The 19,650-nt window shown below is 37.4% G+C and overlaps 1 protein-coding gene across 2 annotated transcripts in view; it reads left to right on the top strand.

The window, feature by feature from the left end:
• The window catches only part of RhoGAP1A (Rho GTPase activating protein at 1A), a 44,188-nt gene that overhangs the window by 4,570 nt on the left and 19,968 nt on the right, over positions 1–19,650 (top strand). For both annotated transcript variants that reach the window (XM_069849414.1, XM_069849413.1), the window contains exons 2-6: positions 12,521–12,731; positions 14,872–15,091; positions 16,695–16,805; positions 18,091–18,276; positions 19,183–19,398. In XM_069849414.1, the coding sequence (XP_069705515.1) occupies positions 12,521–12,731; positions 14,872–15,091; positions 16,695–16,805; positions 18,091–18,276; positions 19,183–19,398 (944 nt within the window). The remainder of the gene's footprint in view (positions 1–12,520; positions 12,732–14,871; positions 15,092–16,694; positions 16,806–18,090; positions 18,277–19,182; positions 19,399–19,650) is intronic.

The following is a 19,650-nucleotide window of genomic DNA, read 5'->3' as shown; positions in this document are numbered from 1 at the left end:
TATCGTTTCGACATGTTCTGCCAGAAAAAAAAGTATTGCAATTTCTCTAATGATAAGAGTAAAAATCAGAATCGTATGGAAATGATTTTTTCTGAGAAAAGTGTTCATTTGGGACTAATATGGTGTTAGAATTTTTGTTGTACTCTATCCAAGGAATAAGCTATTAAAATCTGCACACTTATATTATTTCCACCCTGTATAAAAACTTTTGGTGACCTTCTAAAAGATCTAATACTGCACGATATTGGAAACTAGCAATGCTAGTGACTTTACTGTTACATGTAGGTACACAACAATAATAACTACTACCTACAGAAACACAACATTAACTCGGGTACAGGGGTGTGATAAAAGAGGTTGATCTTTTTTGTAACCGACATGCATGTAATGATAATCCATGGTGTGACAGCACACAAAGGACCAAGGCCAATCAACCATTACATTCCTTAGCAAATGTAAATGATCATCCTACCAGGTAGTTAGCACGATGATCCCCCCTGGTTTATGAAACTATATTTCGCTACTGTAGCTCCCTAATTAATCACAATGCTGTGTGGATATTGGTCTCATACACACGCCGAAATTTCATGAGAAGATTTCTCCCCATTTGGACTCAAACCAGCTCTCATTTTGTAATGCAAGTGCAGACATGATGCCTTGGACCACGACGCTACAGTGTGGGACCAACATCCATGTACTGATAATCAATCTTCCGAAAACTGTTTGTCCTTAAAACCCTTTACAACTTCTTCTTAATGCTCGAGCATCTACAGTCAGAGATGTGTTTTTGAGAAGTACAAAACCACCGACGTAGCTCAGTCGGCAAGGCACTTGCCTGCCGATCCGGAGTTGCATTCGGGCGCGGGTTCGATTCCCGCTTGAGCTGATTACCTGGTTGGGTTTTTCCGAGGTTTTCCCCAGCCATAAGGCAAATGTCAGGTAATCTCCTCGGCCTCATCTCGCTAAATATCATCTCGCTATCACCAATCCCATCGATGCTAAATAACCTCGTAATTGATACAGCGTCGTTAAATAACCAAGTAAAATAAAAATTGAGAAGTACAAATACATGGGCCAGCTAGTTCGCTTTGTGCTGGATGTAATGGTAGCATTGAGAGGTAACTGAGTTAAATTTCCCATCCACAATATTGAGTGAAAAGACTGTCTGATAAACGAGCAAGAACAACAGACGACTTTATAAGACGACATGCAATGACTGTTGTAACTAGTAAACATTTGGAAACCTGTTATTGGCCTGTTAACTGTCAGACACTGTACCAGGAAGTTCTCACAGTGAGCTGAAATTTCAAACACGATCATTTAGCGCATAGCATTTAGTGCGAAACCATCTATTTTGCTTTCACTTGTATTCACAAATTCATATCTATTCGAGTTTCGTTCGAATATGGTGAAAATCAGAGCACTTCCTGTAACAGAAGGAAGAAACAACATGAATATCCCAGTCAATAATCAGTTGTTTCCAAAATTTATTATTATTGCATACAGAATGATTCATTTGCTCATTCCTTTGCTGTTTTATGCCCCCTGTATTTTATAGCTTATCCTCGAAAGTTAGGTGTGTAAGTTCTATATCTTTATGATGAGTCATTTGAGCCTTCCTACCGGTAACTGAAATTATCTAGCTTTTCATTTTATTGGGCGACAAAGCACCAGTTGGTATTAGATTATTTTTTTGTTTTAAAATGATTAAGAAGGAAGCATTTATGATAGGTTAAGTAGTAATTAATGGTAAATTTTAATAACGTATTATTTTTATTTATAAGTATTTAAAATGTTGGTGTTGAGAGTATATTAAGTTTATAATACATGGTCAAATTGCTGGCTTTCCATCATGTTGCACCAGAAAAACTGCGAAGTGTAACCTCAGTGGAAGAACAGACAGAAATAATTTGTTCTTTTAAATGTTTCACATTCCGAAGTTTTTTTGGAATAGTGTAGAATGGCGTAAAATCAATGATGAAGAAATATATTCCATAGTGTCCAAATTAAAACTCGCGCATTGTACAATAACTTATGCATGGTGTGAGAATCGAATTCATAACTTTACCATTATTGACCGTACACCTTAACCAGCTAAACTAGAATGTCAGATAACTTATACTATAGCTATGTAGCCTTTTGTGTTTGAATCTGTTTGTAAGTACTGTGTTTATGGAATCGACTATGAATGTGCATAATGTTTATGTGCAGGCTTGTGTGAGTTTATACAAACAAGACCCAGGAGACTTACCCGGTATTTGGATTTATTCTTTTACCTCTTTCTCTCGTCTGCTACTCTTTCTCCTACTCGTCCTCCCTCATCATCTTTCTTCATCTTCCTCTTTTTTTCCCCCTTCCTACGCTTCTTTGTTGTCGTGCAACAGTTTTTTTTTTTTTTTAATGATCATCCAAAAAAGAAAGATTGCCATGGATATTGCGAATAGAATTTTTTTAAATCTAATGACGGGTACTTGACTGTTCGTCACTCATACATATGAAGCCAGTTGTGTAGACCAGTTCACCTGCTGAGTCATTGCCCATGGCGTGCCATAGGAGGCTGGTCTTTGCTACACTTACGATGAGATGAGATGATGAAGATTTGAATGATTTCAAGGGAAAAATTGTTCCGGGGCCAGGTATCGATCCCGGGACCTCTGGTTGAACGTACCAGCACTCTGCCAACTGAGCTACCCTGGAACTCCACCCGACACCGTCTCAACTTTTCCCTTTATATCCACACAACTCGCGTGGGTTGACAAAATGCCAGAGACCCACATCGAGTGCACACAATCTCTGTGTGACTTGGAATTGTGGTTTTCTGTTAACGTACACAGTGACGTATATATTATGCAAATCTAGTCTTCCAGGTAAAGCTTCCTGTAAAGCAGATTTGAATAAGAGATTGTGTGCACTCGATGTGGGTCTCTGGCGTTTCGTCAACCCACGTGACTTGTGTGGATATAAAGGGAAAAGTTGAGACGGTGTCGGGTGGAGTTCCCGGGTAGCTCAGTTGGTAGAGCGCTGGTACTTTCAACCAGAGGTCGCGGGATCGATACCCAGCCCCGGAACAATTTTTCCCTTGAAATTATTCAAATCTGCTTTACAGGGAGCTTTACCTGAAAGACTAGATTTGCATGATGAAGATTTGTTGCAATGCCACAGAAGAACTGAAGCTCCCGGAGAAAAGCCCTGTGTTACCTAGACTACAGGCTTGCCTAATACAAGTCATAAATCGATAGTATACCAGAAATCGAACCCAGGTCCACAAGATGAGTCTAGAGCTTTAGCCATTAGACCACCATGGTGGCACACAGTACACTTTCGTCTTCAGGTTGGGAAACAGTGCTTGATTTGCACGGGTTGGTGGGGATGAAGGAATGTTTCTTGTAACTTATATTGACATTGCTGAATTACTTCCCTCCTGCTCCACTTATAATATAGTCGTGCAATATGTCAGCTTCCATAAGAATATTATGCACATTGCAAGTTTTTGCTTGCTTAAGCTGTTTCCTTAATGCTCTTGAAATGTTGATGGAGCAGTGTTCATTTGAGAAGAATATTTCCTGTATAACAGTACTCAGCAACCACATTACTGAGTCCCTTTTTTAGGCAATTCAAAACACAGTGTAAGAAATACGCGAACTTAACACGTCATTCCAATTCCAGAAATTGAGCTTTTTTTTCTCTCCAGATTGCACACAGAAATTCTGCTCTTGTAATCTAATCAGAGTAATTCCGCACGCGTTATCTCGATCTTTCAAATTTCTGTGGTGTGAAGAGTAGGTATTCCTGAAACTTTCCTTTTTCGCATCTCTCCAAAAAATAAATCATGCTGAGATTATTAAATCTCGGAGACTTTTAATATGGTATTGTTCTTCCTTGTCTTCTTACTTTGTTTCGGCTTTAAATATTAGAACGAGATCTAAAGTGACCACATAGCATTTACAAAGATAAAGGGTTTGGATATCACCAGTTTTGGTTATACTGTTACAAACAGAAGTTGTTCATCATCATCAATATCAACCAGTTCAAGCTTTGGACTTAGTGATCCGTTGTGGTCTCTATGGTTTCATGCCATCTTTTTAAGGGTCTTCCAATAGATCGTCTTCCGAAAAGGGCGATAACCTAAGGCTGCTTTCGACCAGCTGATCTCCTGCATTCTTTCTACATGGCTCTTCCAGTTAGCTCTGTATTCACTTACGAAATCAGTCAATTCTTCCAAAATATCCTCGTCCTGTTTTTATCACAAATTGTGTATCCTGCTGTTTTCCTCATGAATCTCTTTCCTCTAGCTGTTATTCTCTGGATATTCCTCTTCGTCATTGTTCAAGCTTCAGAATCATAAGCTGAGTAGGTCGTCAAGATATTGTACATTCTATTCTGGGGACTGTTTTATTATAGTGAAGTTTAAAATGGTAAGATAGCCGGATTGATAAAAATAATAACAAATGGAAGTTAGTGTTGTTAAATGAAATGTAGTAGCCTACAGCAAATTATACGATGCCTAAGGATTCGCGAATTATTGACAGTGACTTGCCGCTTCTGCCATGTCTTAATATGCGGGGTGTTTCAGAATTCAACCGAAGGTATTTAAGGGGTTGTGGAGGGTCGTAGATAAGTACACTGTGTCCTGTAGAATCACTACCACAAAGAAATATAAATATCTCGTCACTCAGTGAATTTATAAATATGTTTTTTTTATCTTGTCTTATGTAGAAACTCTTCAACTTTGGTAACAATGAAAATTATGACTAGTGTGCATGCACAGGATATGACAATACATAGAATTAAAATGGCGGAATTCACAGTACCGCAGAAAGTGAAATGTTGTTATTGGTTAGGCGAATTGAAGTTCCCAATTGCAGTGCAGAGACGATTTAGGCAGGAATATGATGCAAATGCTCCAGAGCGTCATACCATTGTGAAATGGTATAATCAGCTTTTGGAAACAGGCTCTGTGTTAATGAAGAAGGGAAGTGGCAAAAAAGCAGTGTCCGCAGCTTAAGTTGAAGATGTTAGGCAAGCATTTCAGCGCAGCCCAAGGAAATCAAGTCGACGACCCAGTTCAGAGCTGGGTATTCCGAAGTCGACTGTTCACGACATTGTCCATAGAAGATTGCGACTTAGAGCATACAAAATACAACTTGTGCAAAGGCTGCCGCGAAATGATAAACCCAGACGGACCGTGTTCGGTAATGCATTGTTATCCCGCATTGATGATAATGGATTCCTCAACCACTTCGCATTCTCAGACGGCACAATCTTTCACACGTGTGGTAAAGTGCACCGCCATGACTGTAGAATATGGGGAGAAGAAAACCCACATATCGTAATGGAATATGAACGTGATAGCCCCAAAGTTAACGTGTGGTGTGCTTTGATTTGTGATACTGTGATCGGACCTTTCATCTTTGCTGAAAGCACAGTGACAGGAACAACATACCTAGATATGTTGGAGAACTATGCAGTCCCGCAAATACCGGATGAGTTCTTCTTCCAGCAAGATGGAGCCCCTCCACATCACGCCAATCAAGTTCGAGACTACCTCAACACACAATTTCCATACAAGTGGATCGGAAGATCAGATCCCATTGAATGGCCTCCAAGGTCACCAGATTTGACCCCCTTAGATTTCTTTCTTTGGGGATATGTAAAAAGCATTGTTTATCGAACTCCAGTACAGGACCTGGTTGACCTCCGAAGGCGGATAATAGATCCTTGTGGTTCCGTCACACCTGTAATGCTGCGGAACACATGGAGGGAGATAGAATACAGTCTTGATATTGAATAATTTCGAGGGAAAAATTGTTCCGGGGCCGGGTATCGAACCCGGGACCTTTGGTTAAACGTACCAACACATTCCCAACTGAGCTACCTGGGAACTCTACCAGACACGGATCCAATTTCTCCCTTCGATACCTGGCCCCGGAACAATTTTTCCCTCGAAATTATTCAAATCAACTTTACAGGGAGTTATACCTGAAAGCTTGATTTGCATAATACACGTCACTGTTCATTAACAGAAAACCACAATTTAAGCCAAGAGTTAGTGTGCACTCAATGTTGGTTGCTTGACAATTGTCAGCCGACTTTGAGGTCTGTGGATATAGAGGGAGAAATTGGATCGGTGTCTGGTAGAGTTCCCGGGTAGCTCAGTTGGGAGAGCGTTGGTACGTTTAACCAAAGGTCCCGGGTTCGATACCCGGCCCCGGAACAATTTTTCCCTCGAAATTATTCAAATCAACTTTACAGGGAGTTATACCTGAAAGCTTGATTTGCAGTCTTGATATTGTTCGGGCCACCAGAGGCGCATATGTGGAGATCTATTGAAACTTGGTGAGTTTTTCTAACATAAAATCTAAGTCCGGCTATTCTGTCATAGTTTAGGAGATATTCAGGTTTCTTTGTGGTAGTGATTCTACGGGACATACTGTATTTTGATATAGGTAACTAGGGGTCTGCAGGTTCAAACTTGCACGTAATGGCGTGAAATATTTTTTGAACCAGTATGACACTGACTGAACCTGCACATAGTATAGAGGTAGCTACGTTTGGAAATTATGTTGGATACAATTTTGTTATATCTCCGGTAAAATCGGTAAGCACTGTAGATGGTTTCCATCAGAGGATGAAGTCGATCGTTCAAACTTCAGCAGGTACTTTTTTTGTAACTTAAAGTAAACTTTAAACTTGTGTTGTGGCTTTAAAAAAACCAGCTCTAGTTATTTTGTAATGTACTTAATAAATGACTATAGTTGTTTAGAAGATTGAAGAAACAGAGTAACTTGAGAAATGCATATCCGTTACTCTGGACAAGTTACGAATTTCATACAACTTAACATTAAAATGGGACTAAAAAAAAGCATGAAAATAACACGAACTCAGAAAGGTCATGAACTCGTCACCTTTGCAGCCAGCGTTTCTAACAAATACCTAACTGAACTCCATATAAGTCCAGTGTGACTGGTTTGATCTCAAGTGAACTGTACTGTAGTCCACCGCTGTGGAATAACGGTTAGTATGCCTGACCGTGAAACTAGCGGGCCCGGGTTCAGATCTTTGTTAGAACAGTTTACCTGGTTGAGGTTTTTTCCGGGGTTTTCCTTCAACACATTAAGAGCAAATGTTGGGTAACTTTCGGCGCTGGATCTTGGACTCATTTTGCCGTCATCACCTTCATCTCATTCAGATGCTAGATAACCATGGCTGTTGATAAAGTGTCGTAAAATAACCAATTAAAGAAAACTGTACCGAAACTATGACTAGTGCTTTACAGTATACTCTTGCCGAAAGCATAATAAGTGAATACAATATGTATTTCGGTGATTCAGAAGAGAAAGAATTCAGAGATCTCATCAATAAAATAAGAGATAGGCCTACTGGACTTAAAAAAAAACTACCACAGTGGGACTCGAAGGTACTTTCTTTTTATCGGAGGTCTGACGCGATATCCGTTACATCACAGCTTCATGTCGGTAATTTTCTTCTAATATAGGTACAATAACGAAAATGAATTAAGCAAAAAGCAGTGCAGTGGCGTACTGTCTTATTATTTGCTGGCAACTTTTCAGGTTTTGTAAAAGATAAGTTTTGAAAACACAGTTGATTAGTTCTTAACAGTTGGGCTTCATCCAATCCATAATAAGGTCCGAAACCATCACATACCATTCCATATTCTTTTATTTTAATACGGGATTTACGAGTATCAAATGTAAATAACTTTAACAACTGATAACTCAGATATTTTTCGTTGGGGACCAGGGTTCCCTATCTCAAATTGCTTGTCTTCAACTGTTCTATAACCAGATAACTTTTTTCGGTTGATTTCTGAAACACGCTGTATATTCCTCCCTCCAGTTGCTTCGTAGTTTCGAGATTTGTAACAAGCCCTGAGTTCGAGACCTAATATTTTTTCTATCGTGTTCTGGTAATTACTGGTATTGCAATAATTTATTTATTGATATTTTCCTCGTATTTTAAAGTACCTAATAGAGAAAGAAGATTATTGTTTCTTCCTTAATATTTAGCTTTGTGTACTATTTTAACATTATTCACTTTTCGGAAATCACCGAACTTCAGTATTAGTACAGTATATATATTTATTTAACCTCGTAGAGATAAGGCCATCAGGCCTTCTCTTTCCCTCTATCAGGCGATTACAATTACAATATTAAGAATACAATTATTACAATTATAATTAATATTAAATTTACAAGTACAATAAAAATCAAAGTACTAAAAGATTAACTGATAATAAAGGCTAGACAGTTTATTGTAGAAGTTAAGAACAATTTTTTTTTTTTTTTTTTACTTAAGTAAAAATTAAACCTAGTAGTAAGAAATTATCGGATATTGAAATATTTTGTACTAGAATAAGAGAAGTATTTACAAGAAGCCATGTCTGAACGAGTCTCAATTACTGACCAAGTGCCTAGTAAGTTTGTGTTTGAATTCAGTTTTATTTCGACAGTCCCTGAGGATGGATATGAGGAGGTGCGATGAGATGATATTGTTAGTATTGTTCATGGCGAGAGCTATCCGCAAGCACTCATCATTATTGCGTGAAGATGATGGCACTCACAATTTCGTTTTTATAATAGAGCCAATCCAAAACAAATAGTCGTCATCTAACAGCAGAGGACTAATATGTGGTTGAAGGCTACTATGCCATACTCTCATGAGTCAGAAATGCGCCATTGAATGTAAGTAAACACAGGGAAAAGATAATGTTGAGATAATATCGCTTACGATAAGGCATTACATTAAGGAAAGTATTAATAACTCTATTATTTTAAATACATCCGCAAATATATTGCAACGTTAATTACAAATAGGATTCAGATGTTCATGAAATATTAAAGATATTACACGCTAAATGAGCTGAATATAACTAATTGTTTTAATGGGTTGTATTTAATAATTTAGAGGTTTTCTGTTTTATTGTTCGAGTGTTGGGACATGACAGATAAGCGGCCCAGCTCGAAATCACAACATATTTGTAGCGTGGTGGGGAGTTATGACGTAAATAGAGAGTCACCAACGTTTGGGACACAATGTGTAATATTTGACGTTTTTTTATAGAGCTGTGTTGCGTCAAATGAGGAAAGATATCACTAATTTTCTTTGCATCTGACACAATAATATAATGAGCTGTAAGATAGGAACTCGGATTTTAAAGACCAAAAAATTGATTTGCTGCAGGTCCTACGTTTATAATATTGGCCAACACAGCCATTGTTACCATAGCAACAGACCTGTTGAGCTGTGTTTTAGTCGCGGGTTTTTTTTTCCGGCTACTGAAGTAAGGTGATGTTCCAACTCTCGAATTTTTTTTTTTACTGATGGCGGATACTTGATTGTTCGTCATTCACCCATATGAAACCAGTTGTGTAGACCAATTTACTGAGAGTCGTTGCCCAGGATGCGCCATAGGAGTCTGGTCTATGCTACACCTGCGATGAGATGAGATGATGACGGAGATTTGTTGAACTGACATAGGGGAACCGGAACTCCTGGAGAAATCTGTGTTACCTGGACCACGGTCTTGCCCAACACAAGTTATAAATCGGGGGTATGCCGGGATTCGAACTCTGGTCCACAGGATTATAAGTCCAGCACTCTAGCCACTAGAGCACCGTGATGGCACCCTAAAAAAATAGGACCATACTTCTTAGATGGCTCTACATTCCTATGTGGAACTTTGCCTCTATCAGTCTCTTCCAATATTCTCTATCTTTAGATCTTGCCTTCTGGTTAACAGCTCTCCATTTCCGTATATTATCTTTATTTACACAGTCTTACCGCTCAGCCTGCTTTCTTGGGGTGATAATTCACTGTTCAGAAGGAAACTTAATTTTATTAATTGTGTATAAATTAACAGACAAGAGGAAAATCGATAGGTGCATAGCTTTACTATGCCGCATATCGAAATGTAGAACTATGTTTGGATGGTACAAGAACTGAAACAAGGAGAATAAAGGAAAACAATAAAGTAAAAGAAGAACAACGGGAAAACAAGGAAAAAGGCAATACAAGGAAAGCAAATGGAAGATAAGAAAAGACAAGGGAAATGGAAGAAGTACAAGGGCAAGACTATAAGAAGTGGAAACAAGCAGAAGGCAAGGGAAGAAAAAGAAACTTAAGGAAATACAAGAAAAATTAAGGAAAACAAGGCGAAGGCAAGGAAAACAAAGGGAATACAAGGAGAACAAGGGGAAAGCAAGTGGAAGACAAGAAAAACAAGGGGAATAGACGAAGAACAAGAGCGAGACAAGGAGAACAAGGGTAAGACCAAGAGAACAAGGTGAATACAAGAAAAACAAGCGAAATAGAAGGAGAACGAGTGGAAAATAAGGAGAAGAAGAAGAAGAAGAATATATGGAATATAAGGCGAACAATTGGAAGACAACAAGAACAAGGGGAAGACAATTAGAAGAAGATGAATATAAGAAGAACAAGCGGAATAGAAGGAGAACGAGGGGAAGGCAAGGGGAATATATGGAAAACAAGTGGGAGACGAGGAGATCAAAAGGAATACAAGGGGAAGACAAGAAGAACAAGGATTAGACTAGGAGAATATGGGCAAGACAAGGAGAATAAGGTGAGTACAAGAAGAACAAGTGATATAGAAGGAGAACAAGGAGAAGACAAAGAGAACAAGGGGAAGACAAGGATAAAATGAGGAATACAAGGGGAAGGAATTAGATATAATGGGAACAAGGGTAATGCAAGAACAATGGGGATACAGTGAGATTGTGTTTCATTTTAATGCGACGATCAATTTCCAAGTTAATCCCTCTTAGTTATTTAGGTCAAAACTCTGCTATTGTTGTAAGTTGAAAGTCTAATCACGTGCGATAATGTGTCTATAAGCATACGGAACTTTGGGCAACATATGCATGTCTTGGAAAAATGTTTAGTTCTTGCTGCTCTTCAAAGTCAGTGTGATTTCATGCTGTGTTATGAACACATGCAGTCACATTTGATGGAATATTCTTGAATCCCATTATTTCTAACAGCTCTTTCAATATTATAGAGAGAGAAAGCATACCAGAGTCTCGTAGATATTCCATGCACATTTATTTATTAAGCATAAAATGAAACATTTTACGAAAATAACCATTACACTAATGAAGTGTTAAGAAGAGTGAAAGCTACAAGCATAGTGTAGGGTAACGAGATGGACTCAGAAGGAGAGTCGAATCCCGCTTGGGTTGATTACATTCTCCAGTTTTTTTTTTTTTCCCCCCCCTAGGAAAGACATGTATCAATTAATTCTGGATGGGGAGGTATTACAAAAACTGCTCTTCTTCCTCTAATTCTGTTAGTAAAAAGGTATAATCAAAATTTGTTTGAAAAGGCGACTGCCAACAAACTTGTCCCATTTCGAATTTATTGTTTTCAGAATTGACCAAATTTATAAATACTCTTTAATTAAATTGCCATAAAATTTGAATGAAATTTGTAGCTCAGCCACATGATCATAATACAAGACGAAATGAAAATCTTATGTTGAACCTGAATGCTTCAGATCTGCTGCTTTACTACATAGTACAAATTATGGTCCACGTCTATATAATTCGATAATAAAATTTCACCCAGAATTGGCTACTTTAAGCAAATCCAAAATTAAACAACTCATATGGCAGACTTCCCTAGCTTATATGTACCATGTATTGTAAAGCAAGTTTACATCTTCCCTAAGTGGGGCTATATTATTATTCTCTCAATCTTATCTTTGTTACTATATCAACATGATTTGCTACTAATTATACTAATAATAATAATATTATTATTATTAATATTAATCCATTACCAATCTCAACGTCATCTTTTTTTTCTCTCTGAAATTGTGGTATAGATTATCTCAGTTATTACTAGTATTATTGTTATTACCTTTATTATTATCATCTTTATGTAACTTCTTAAATATCTTATCCTGGTGTTTAAATGTTAGTCTACAAAGTATGTAGGCCTATATTTGTGATCCAGGCTATGTATGTTTCTGTGTATCTACTCTTGTAAAGAATGTGATCCTAGTATAAGAATTTTAAACTTTATTTTAGAAACAACAGGGACTTTTATTTTTGTGAATTATGTCTGTATAATACTCTGGTATCAAAATCTTAAATTTTAATTCAGGAAAAAAAAAAAAAACAGATAGGCCTATGTTTGTGAGTCATGTAAAATTTTTATGTCATTTTCAAGTCTTTTTTTTTATCCAAACGGAACTGTCCCTGAATATGAGTTTTGCTCTTACAGGGTACTTTCATGTAGCGTTTTTTTATATGTTATTATTAAAAAACAAATAAAATAAAATAATTGCTTTGTGAATCCAGAATACCATATCAATATTACGAATTCCACTGACGCTAGCTAACTTTGTACTTGATATAGCATCATTAGATAAGCAATAAAAAAGAATGAAAGGATATCTAGCAGGACTTCTCACAGTGTCATTGAGCATGCAGGAGAGGGCATTTGGGAGCTCGTTGTCATGATAGTGGCTGTGTGTGCGCAGGTGCAGGTGGAACTGGTGGAGGGAGCAGCACCATGACCAGCGGCAGCTCTGGCACGACGGACACAACCGACTCGACTGCAGCTGCCATGATGACGCTCCCCAGCAGCAGTCCTCTATGTCGCTCTCAGTCTGAACTCCATCCTCACTCCCCTGGCAGTATCAGCAGCTCTAGCAAGCAGTCCAATTACGTCAACATCGACTACTTCATTAAGTATGTGTCCCGTTAATTTTATTACTCTAATTATTTTTATGTCAGGCACAAAACATTTTAAATGAAAATTTAGGTTTATATTTTCATGATACTAAGCATAAAAGGAAAGTATTTTATGTGAATACCACTTAATCAGTGGTCTGTGGTCTTACAGTCTTTCTTATCTGTAGATCAGAGCTCCCAAACCTTTTGAGACTATACCTTCTGTCACATGTCACATTTTCCGTGCAACACACCTGTACCTACCCAAATGAAATTTTATAATATTTTTAAAGAAAATATAGTAGTCATTTACAGTCTTTATCTGGTGCCATTAGATTTTCATCTGTTCCCAAGACTTAAAGAACACCTGAGAGGACTGCACCTTGATTCTGACGATGCAGTGGAGACAGAAGTGAGGCTGTGATTCTGTCGTCAAAGTGAAATATTCTATGTTATAGGAAGTTACCACTTTTTGTTTTACTCAAATAGCTATAGCCAATTTTCAAATAAGAAGTTGGGAGACAAAACTTTTCAAAACAACCTCATACGTGAATGTCTTTCACAATGATATATAACACTCTTCATTTGGGTTTCACATTTTTACAGTAATTTTAGAAACTACCAGAACTGGTATATGTGTCTGTGTGGGATGGGTGAGATTTTCCGTCACACAAAACACATAATCTGAGGACAGTGTTCGATACAGATAAGTGGATGACCTTCTCAACATTAACTGAAAGTTCTGTCTTGTAAAGGTAGGATGTGGCAAAAGGGAGAATTACTCTCACTGCTTTCTCACTCAATTATGGGTACTCCTTTACCACATTGTTCGAAAACTGTGGCAGAGTTCTGGAAGAGAATGTCATTTTCAGTGCAGAGCCTGAAGAAATTGTATTAACTGTTATTGGTGAGAAGTAGTGAAGATTGATGGTGGATCTGCTGTAAATAGATCTGTAACGACTTTCGCTCATCTATTGCTGGAGAATATTATTATAAACTAAACAGGTAAGTCTATACATGTTGAAAATTTTCATGTTGTGTTTCATTATACATTATAAGTTTTAGTTTTTCCTTATAGCTGTAATATCCTATACTAAGACTGGTGGTACCCCAGGGTGTTGTGATGCACAGTTCGGGAACTCCTGCTCTAAACAGAGGGGGGGGGGGCACACTCAGGCAGTAGCAATACTTACTGGTCTGTTGTGAAAGAAGGTGGATGACATAAGGTGTTGTGCCACGTCTTTGTGCTGGTCTTCCATTCAAGTGGCCTGGATTCGATTCCGGACAGTTCATTATGAAATTTGTGGTGGAGAAAGCAGACATTGCAGAGGGTTTTTGTAGATGTACTCCTGTTTCCCTCTGTCATTTGACCAACATTCTCTACCTTCCGATATATCACCTGTCATCTGCAGTGGTTAAAAATATGGGGTGAAGTCTTGGGGGTAGTACGGGTTTCCAATGCTGATATAGGAAGGGCTTGGAACTCTGGATTTTGGGGCTTATCAGGTACTTGTCTGGTGATGGACATGGCTCTGTTGGGGCTGAGGCAGGATGACTCACCTGTTAGCATTGGAATTACGAATACCACCTGGGCCACCTATTCGGAAGTGGACAATTATCTCATATACAAGATGATTCAGTAAATACATGTAAAAATTGAACGGGAAATAGGGGATACTCTACAGAACATTTTAAATATGGGCCTTGGGGTCTATGAAGTCAGAATAGGAGATTTGAGCTTCCACATGCATATTGCTAAATTTACTGTCATTAATATGTGGTTAATTCGATGGTGTTTGAGTAAAGGGAGATAAGTTATAAAAATGAGTTTTGAGATAAATGAAAATTAAACTTCGAACACTTATTGCAAATAATTTTCTACATAAATAAAACACATTAAATGCTAGTAGTTATTGTTTTGTTTTTTACACTTACTTGTAGAATTTAACTTTGTGTATTCACCTGAGGAACAAAACTACATTTGCACAAAACATGATTTAACCCCCTTTACCTGAACACCATTGAATTTTTATAAATAGAAGTTGTAGGTCTGAAGTTCCTTTAAAAGTTCCTTTTACTGTACAACTATGCAAATATAGTTTTATGACAAATTAGATTTTTAACATAGCATGTATTATCTGTTTGATGGTATTGGCAGGCAACGAGCAGGAGCTGAAGGACGGAGCAGTTCTATGGAATCAGAAGATGAGACAGAAGTTCCACCTTTATTGCGCACAATTTCAATGGAGACAGACGATGCCTCTGCTGCTGGTTCAGATGCAGGTGGAGGTGCTACTCCTTTCTTTGCTGGCAGCAGTTCTTCTCTAGAGTCTACTGCAATAACCACTCCAGCACCAGCGAGAAAAACACAGATGCAGGTGAATTATTATTATTATTATTATTATTATTATTATTATTATTATTATTTCAGAACGGCCCCGAGGTTCACTCAGCCTCCTATAAAATTGAGTACCGGGTCTTTCCCGGGAGTAAAAGACGGTCAGAGCATGGTGCCGACCACACCACCTCATTCTAGTGCCGAGGTCATGGAAAGCATGGGGCTCTACCTCCATGCCCCCCAAGTGCCTTCATGGCATGTTACGGGGATACCTTTACCATTTATTATTATTATTATTATTATTATTATTATTATTATTATTATTATTATTATTATTATTATTATTATTATTATTATATTTTGTCTTCAGGTTTGAGAGATTCACACAGTTTCAGAGTAAAAAGAAGTGCAAATTTTAAATTTATGTTTGTATATTAATGTGCTTAATGTATACAGGGTAGCCCAAAAAAATGGATATGTTGTTTGTTCATCAATATCTTTGGAACAAATTGAGATAAAATTCTCGTTTTGGGGGGAAATTGTACCTTAATATAGGTGTTCGATGTTCAGCATCTACTGTGGATGTCACGGAACTGCTCCACGAACTACGTTCTGTAACGTGAATAGTGTGATAGCTGCACATGACATTTCGATTTCATAGCACATCCAGTATCGGCTTTTTCCGATAAACGACATCCTTTAGGGTCCTCCCTAGGTAGAAATCGAGATATGTTAGGTCTGGGGACTGTGCTGGGTACTCAACAGCACCTCTTCAACCTATCCATTGTCCGGGTAGAGTTTCATCCAGATACGCCCTGACATCTTGGTGATAGTGGGAAGAGGCGCCATCTTACTGCAGGTAAAACCTCTCATGCCCATACAGTTCTCACTATACAGCTGTACACTTAATAGAATGACTCCAGTTTCACGTGCACACTGTTTCAGATTTCTGCAAATTGTTGTAACACTGCTGCAGAGATAATTGCAGTTGTTGCTGTTACAGGTTGCCCGGAACGTCCTTCATGCACATCGTTAACACTACCATTGGCTTCGAATTTATTCTGAATATGTGCAATGGTTAGATGTGTCGGCAGCATTGTTTGAAACTCATTCTGCCATTATCGCGGCATCCGCCATTTTGTTTTCACACTACACCTGCGTGCTCATCTGGTCATTGCCAACTAACAACATTAAGCTACAATTTCCCCGAAAATGAGAATTTTATCTTAATTTGTTCCAAAGGTAAAGATGAACAAACAGTGTATACATTTTTTGGGGCTACTCTAAATACTTCGAATTTCCAAAAATGACCAAGAACACTTCTGAGCACAAGCTTTGACTTTTTCGGGAATGAGCTAATAATTATAAAATATGTCATTTTAAATTTTGTGTAAAAAGCTCAATATATTTATTATTATTATTATTATTATTATTATTATTATCATCATCATCATCATCATCATCTTTTGAATAATTATTCAAGAAAATAAATTATAAATAGTAATATAATTCGCAACATGATAAAAGAACTGAATAAAATTGTGAAATGCATAGAACAGGTGAGAAAGTTTGTGACAACTTCGTGATATTAATTTAAAATGAGATGCTTTACTACAATCATTGTGTATGTCTGTCTGTTTCAGGATGTTGGGAGCAAAGCAGAAGCAGAGAGAATCACAATGTACCGATGCATCATTGCTAGTATTATTGAGAGTGAGACAGCGTATCTTGAGTGTCTGAACATAATGCTGCAGGTATGTACTAACATTAAACTACTGTATCTTCTATCCTGGATCATATATGTAACAGATAACTCCTCGCTACGTTAAAATCGGCAGCACTTTGAAGAAAACAACCGCCAGGATCGCCACCCGTCCGCCGTAAATGAACACGAGATGGAAGCACAGTCGCTAATGCAATTCAAATGGGAATTATGACGTGACTCCTTATGTAACAACTAGATGGCAGCGTAGTAAACCTGACAAAAGTTGTTAACCTCAAAGCCTATAAGTCCGACATATCTGTTACATATATGATCTAGGCTTCTATCAAGAAAAGAGTAGATGGAAAGATTAATATCAAGGCATCAGACTAACAAAGGTGTGAATAGTAGGAATTATTGATGATGGACGTAAGTTATTGTAGCAAATAGTGAACTGAATAACAATTCGGCTGTAAAAGTGAACTGATATAATTAGTAAGGTATATGTGAACTGGTGTATAAATAATGAATAGCAAAAACAAGGTAGGATAAGCATTAAATAGACGATGGACTGAAGAGCAAATTGAAAGGTAGCTAGGTGGATTAGGGTAATTTTATTAAAGTATACTGCAAATAAATGTTATATTTGTAATGATTGTCAATGGTGGCACTGTATACGTGAAAATGTGAGGTCCACCATTACATATAAGAAATAGCCTACTGTGACGAAATATCATATCATATAATACTGTACCTTGAGGTTAATTTAGTAGAAATTAGAAATAGCACTGAGTTGAGTATAATATACAAAGGATTGTTAACAGATCTGTGTTTTTATGGTTAGTAGCAATATTATTCCTTAAAACCTTGAAATTAAATAAATACATCAGGAAATATTTGAAAATTATTAATTTAAATATAAATTTTGATGACTATAGAAAACATTGTCGTCTGCAGTGCTCTACGAGTAAATCACTTTCCTCTAGACCCAAAGGTTGTGGGTTCAAACCCGGCTGGGATTGATGGATTTTTCAAGGTATAAAAATCAGGAGCGCAAGTTCTCTTGAAGGGACTCTAAGTTGTGTGTCTCGTGTCAGAGTTTTCTGGCGCATGTCTAAATTAGAGCCTCTGCACTAAATTTCTCCTCTCTCAGATCGTAGTAATACCTTGATTGCATTGAGCCGCCAGTTCGAAATGCACAGATTATAGTACAGACCCCACATTAGACTAACTTCGCCGTCTTGATATCTGTTTATGCAGATAACACCGTATGAAATGTTAATAAACCAAGATAGTGAGCTCCTAGTATAAATTTCACCCATTGTTTTTTGTTACAGTACATGAAAGCTATAAAAGCTACGCTTACTACATCCCAGCCTGTTATCTCGGAAGATGAGTTCAGCACAATGTTTTACAAGATCCCAGAACTGCATGCATTGCATCAGAGTTTCTTAGATGGATTGAAGCGGCGCACACAGAACTGGGATGGACGTCTGACAATTGGAGATCACTTCCGAATCATGGTGAGCGACAGCAGATCTTGTACTTTGATATACAGATATAGGAGTTTAAAAAATAGCAAGTTTTGACTAATGTGTTTCCTTCATATGAGTTATTTTCACTGCATAATGTAAATTCTTTGTCGAATTTGGAAGCAAATTCTTGTACTGATAATATTCCATATTTTTTCTTAATTCTTAAAAGATGTCCGTAACATTTCAGTCCTCTTTTCGCAATGCTTTTCTGAACAGAATTTTATTCTAAATGCTGGCATCATCATCATCATCATCGTCATATGTAGCACTGCTGTTTTAGTTAATTTAAATTAACTTGTCGATTAGAAGTGTTTCTGTCTTGATAATTTTATTCAGAGTAAGATGTTACTAATTATGCATGATACAACATTAATTTCCATGGTTTTTTCAATATGATACATTAAAGTTGGTTAGTATCTAATATCGAACTGTTAATGATTATGTCGATCACTCTCATTTATATTGAAATAAGACTAAGTAAATATATCTCCTGGATTAGTCCCTTCATGAGTGATGCCTTATTGGTGTCACTTATGAAGTTCAAACCTGTCTTCGGACAGTTGGCTAAACAACAATTGGTTGGTAGCTTTGTGGAAACACTTTTTTGTAAAGATAAAATAAATAATTCAGCCTTACCTGAGTTCGTAGTTAATTATTTGAAATAGTAATGTGCGTAATACTCATTAAATTAGCTTGTTATAATTATGCCATTTTCTGTGGAGGTACTTAACAAATATTGCAAGCCTAAGGGTGCACGTTTACAGAAAAGATAGAGAAACACTAGTTTAGATGAACCTGTTATATAAGAAATTTTTGTAACAATTTGTGTTAGAAGATATTTAAATGTTTTAATGTACATTACACTGTACTTATATGCTGCCCTATCTCTTTCAGGCTAGCAATATTAACATCTATGGAGCATTTCTTCATAACTATGGTCGCGCAACTGATACTGTGAGAAAATGCTCTGCCTCGAATGCACAATTTGCAGACATCACGCGGGACATTCGTCTGAAGTCACTAGGTGGAGGACAGTCACAGTCCCTCTCTCTCGAAGATCTGCTTCACAAGCCTGTTGCAAGAGTGCAAAAGAATGCTCTGGTCTTACATGTAAGTACTGAATCTGAAGTGTATATATTCCTTATGAAATGCTCTCTGATTTTTGGAGATTTAAAGAAAATAAAAGAGTCAGCTCTAGTTTATTTTTGACTCTACATTGCCTGTTTAATTCCTATGGGCCAAATGAATAGATCTGAGTGCTTCAAGATATTTTACATTGCCCTTTAGACAAAGGACAAGCAGGGTGAGGAGGACAAGCCGTCACTGTTAGACAAACAATGTCTACAAGAAACAAGAGCAAGA

This window comes from Periplaneta americana, chromosome 16 (genome assembly GCF_040183065.1).
Source record: "Periplaneta americana isolate PAMFEO1 chromosome 16, P.americana_PAMFEO1_priV1, whole genome shotgun sequence".
NCBI classification, from domain to species: Eukaryota; Metazoa; Arthropoda; class Insecta; order Blattodea; family Blattidae; genus Periplaneta; species Periplaneta americana.
The sequence above is the reverse complement of the archived record's forward strand: the minus strand, read 5'-3'. Positions and strand labels throughout refer to the sequence as shown.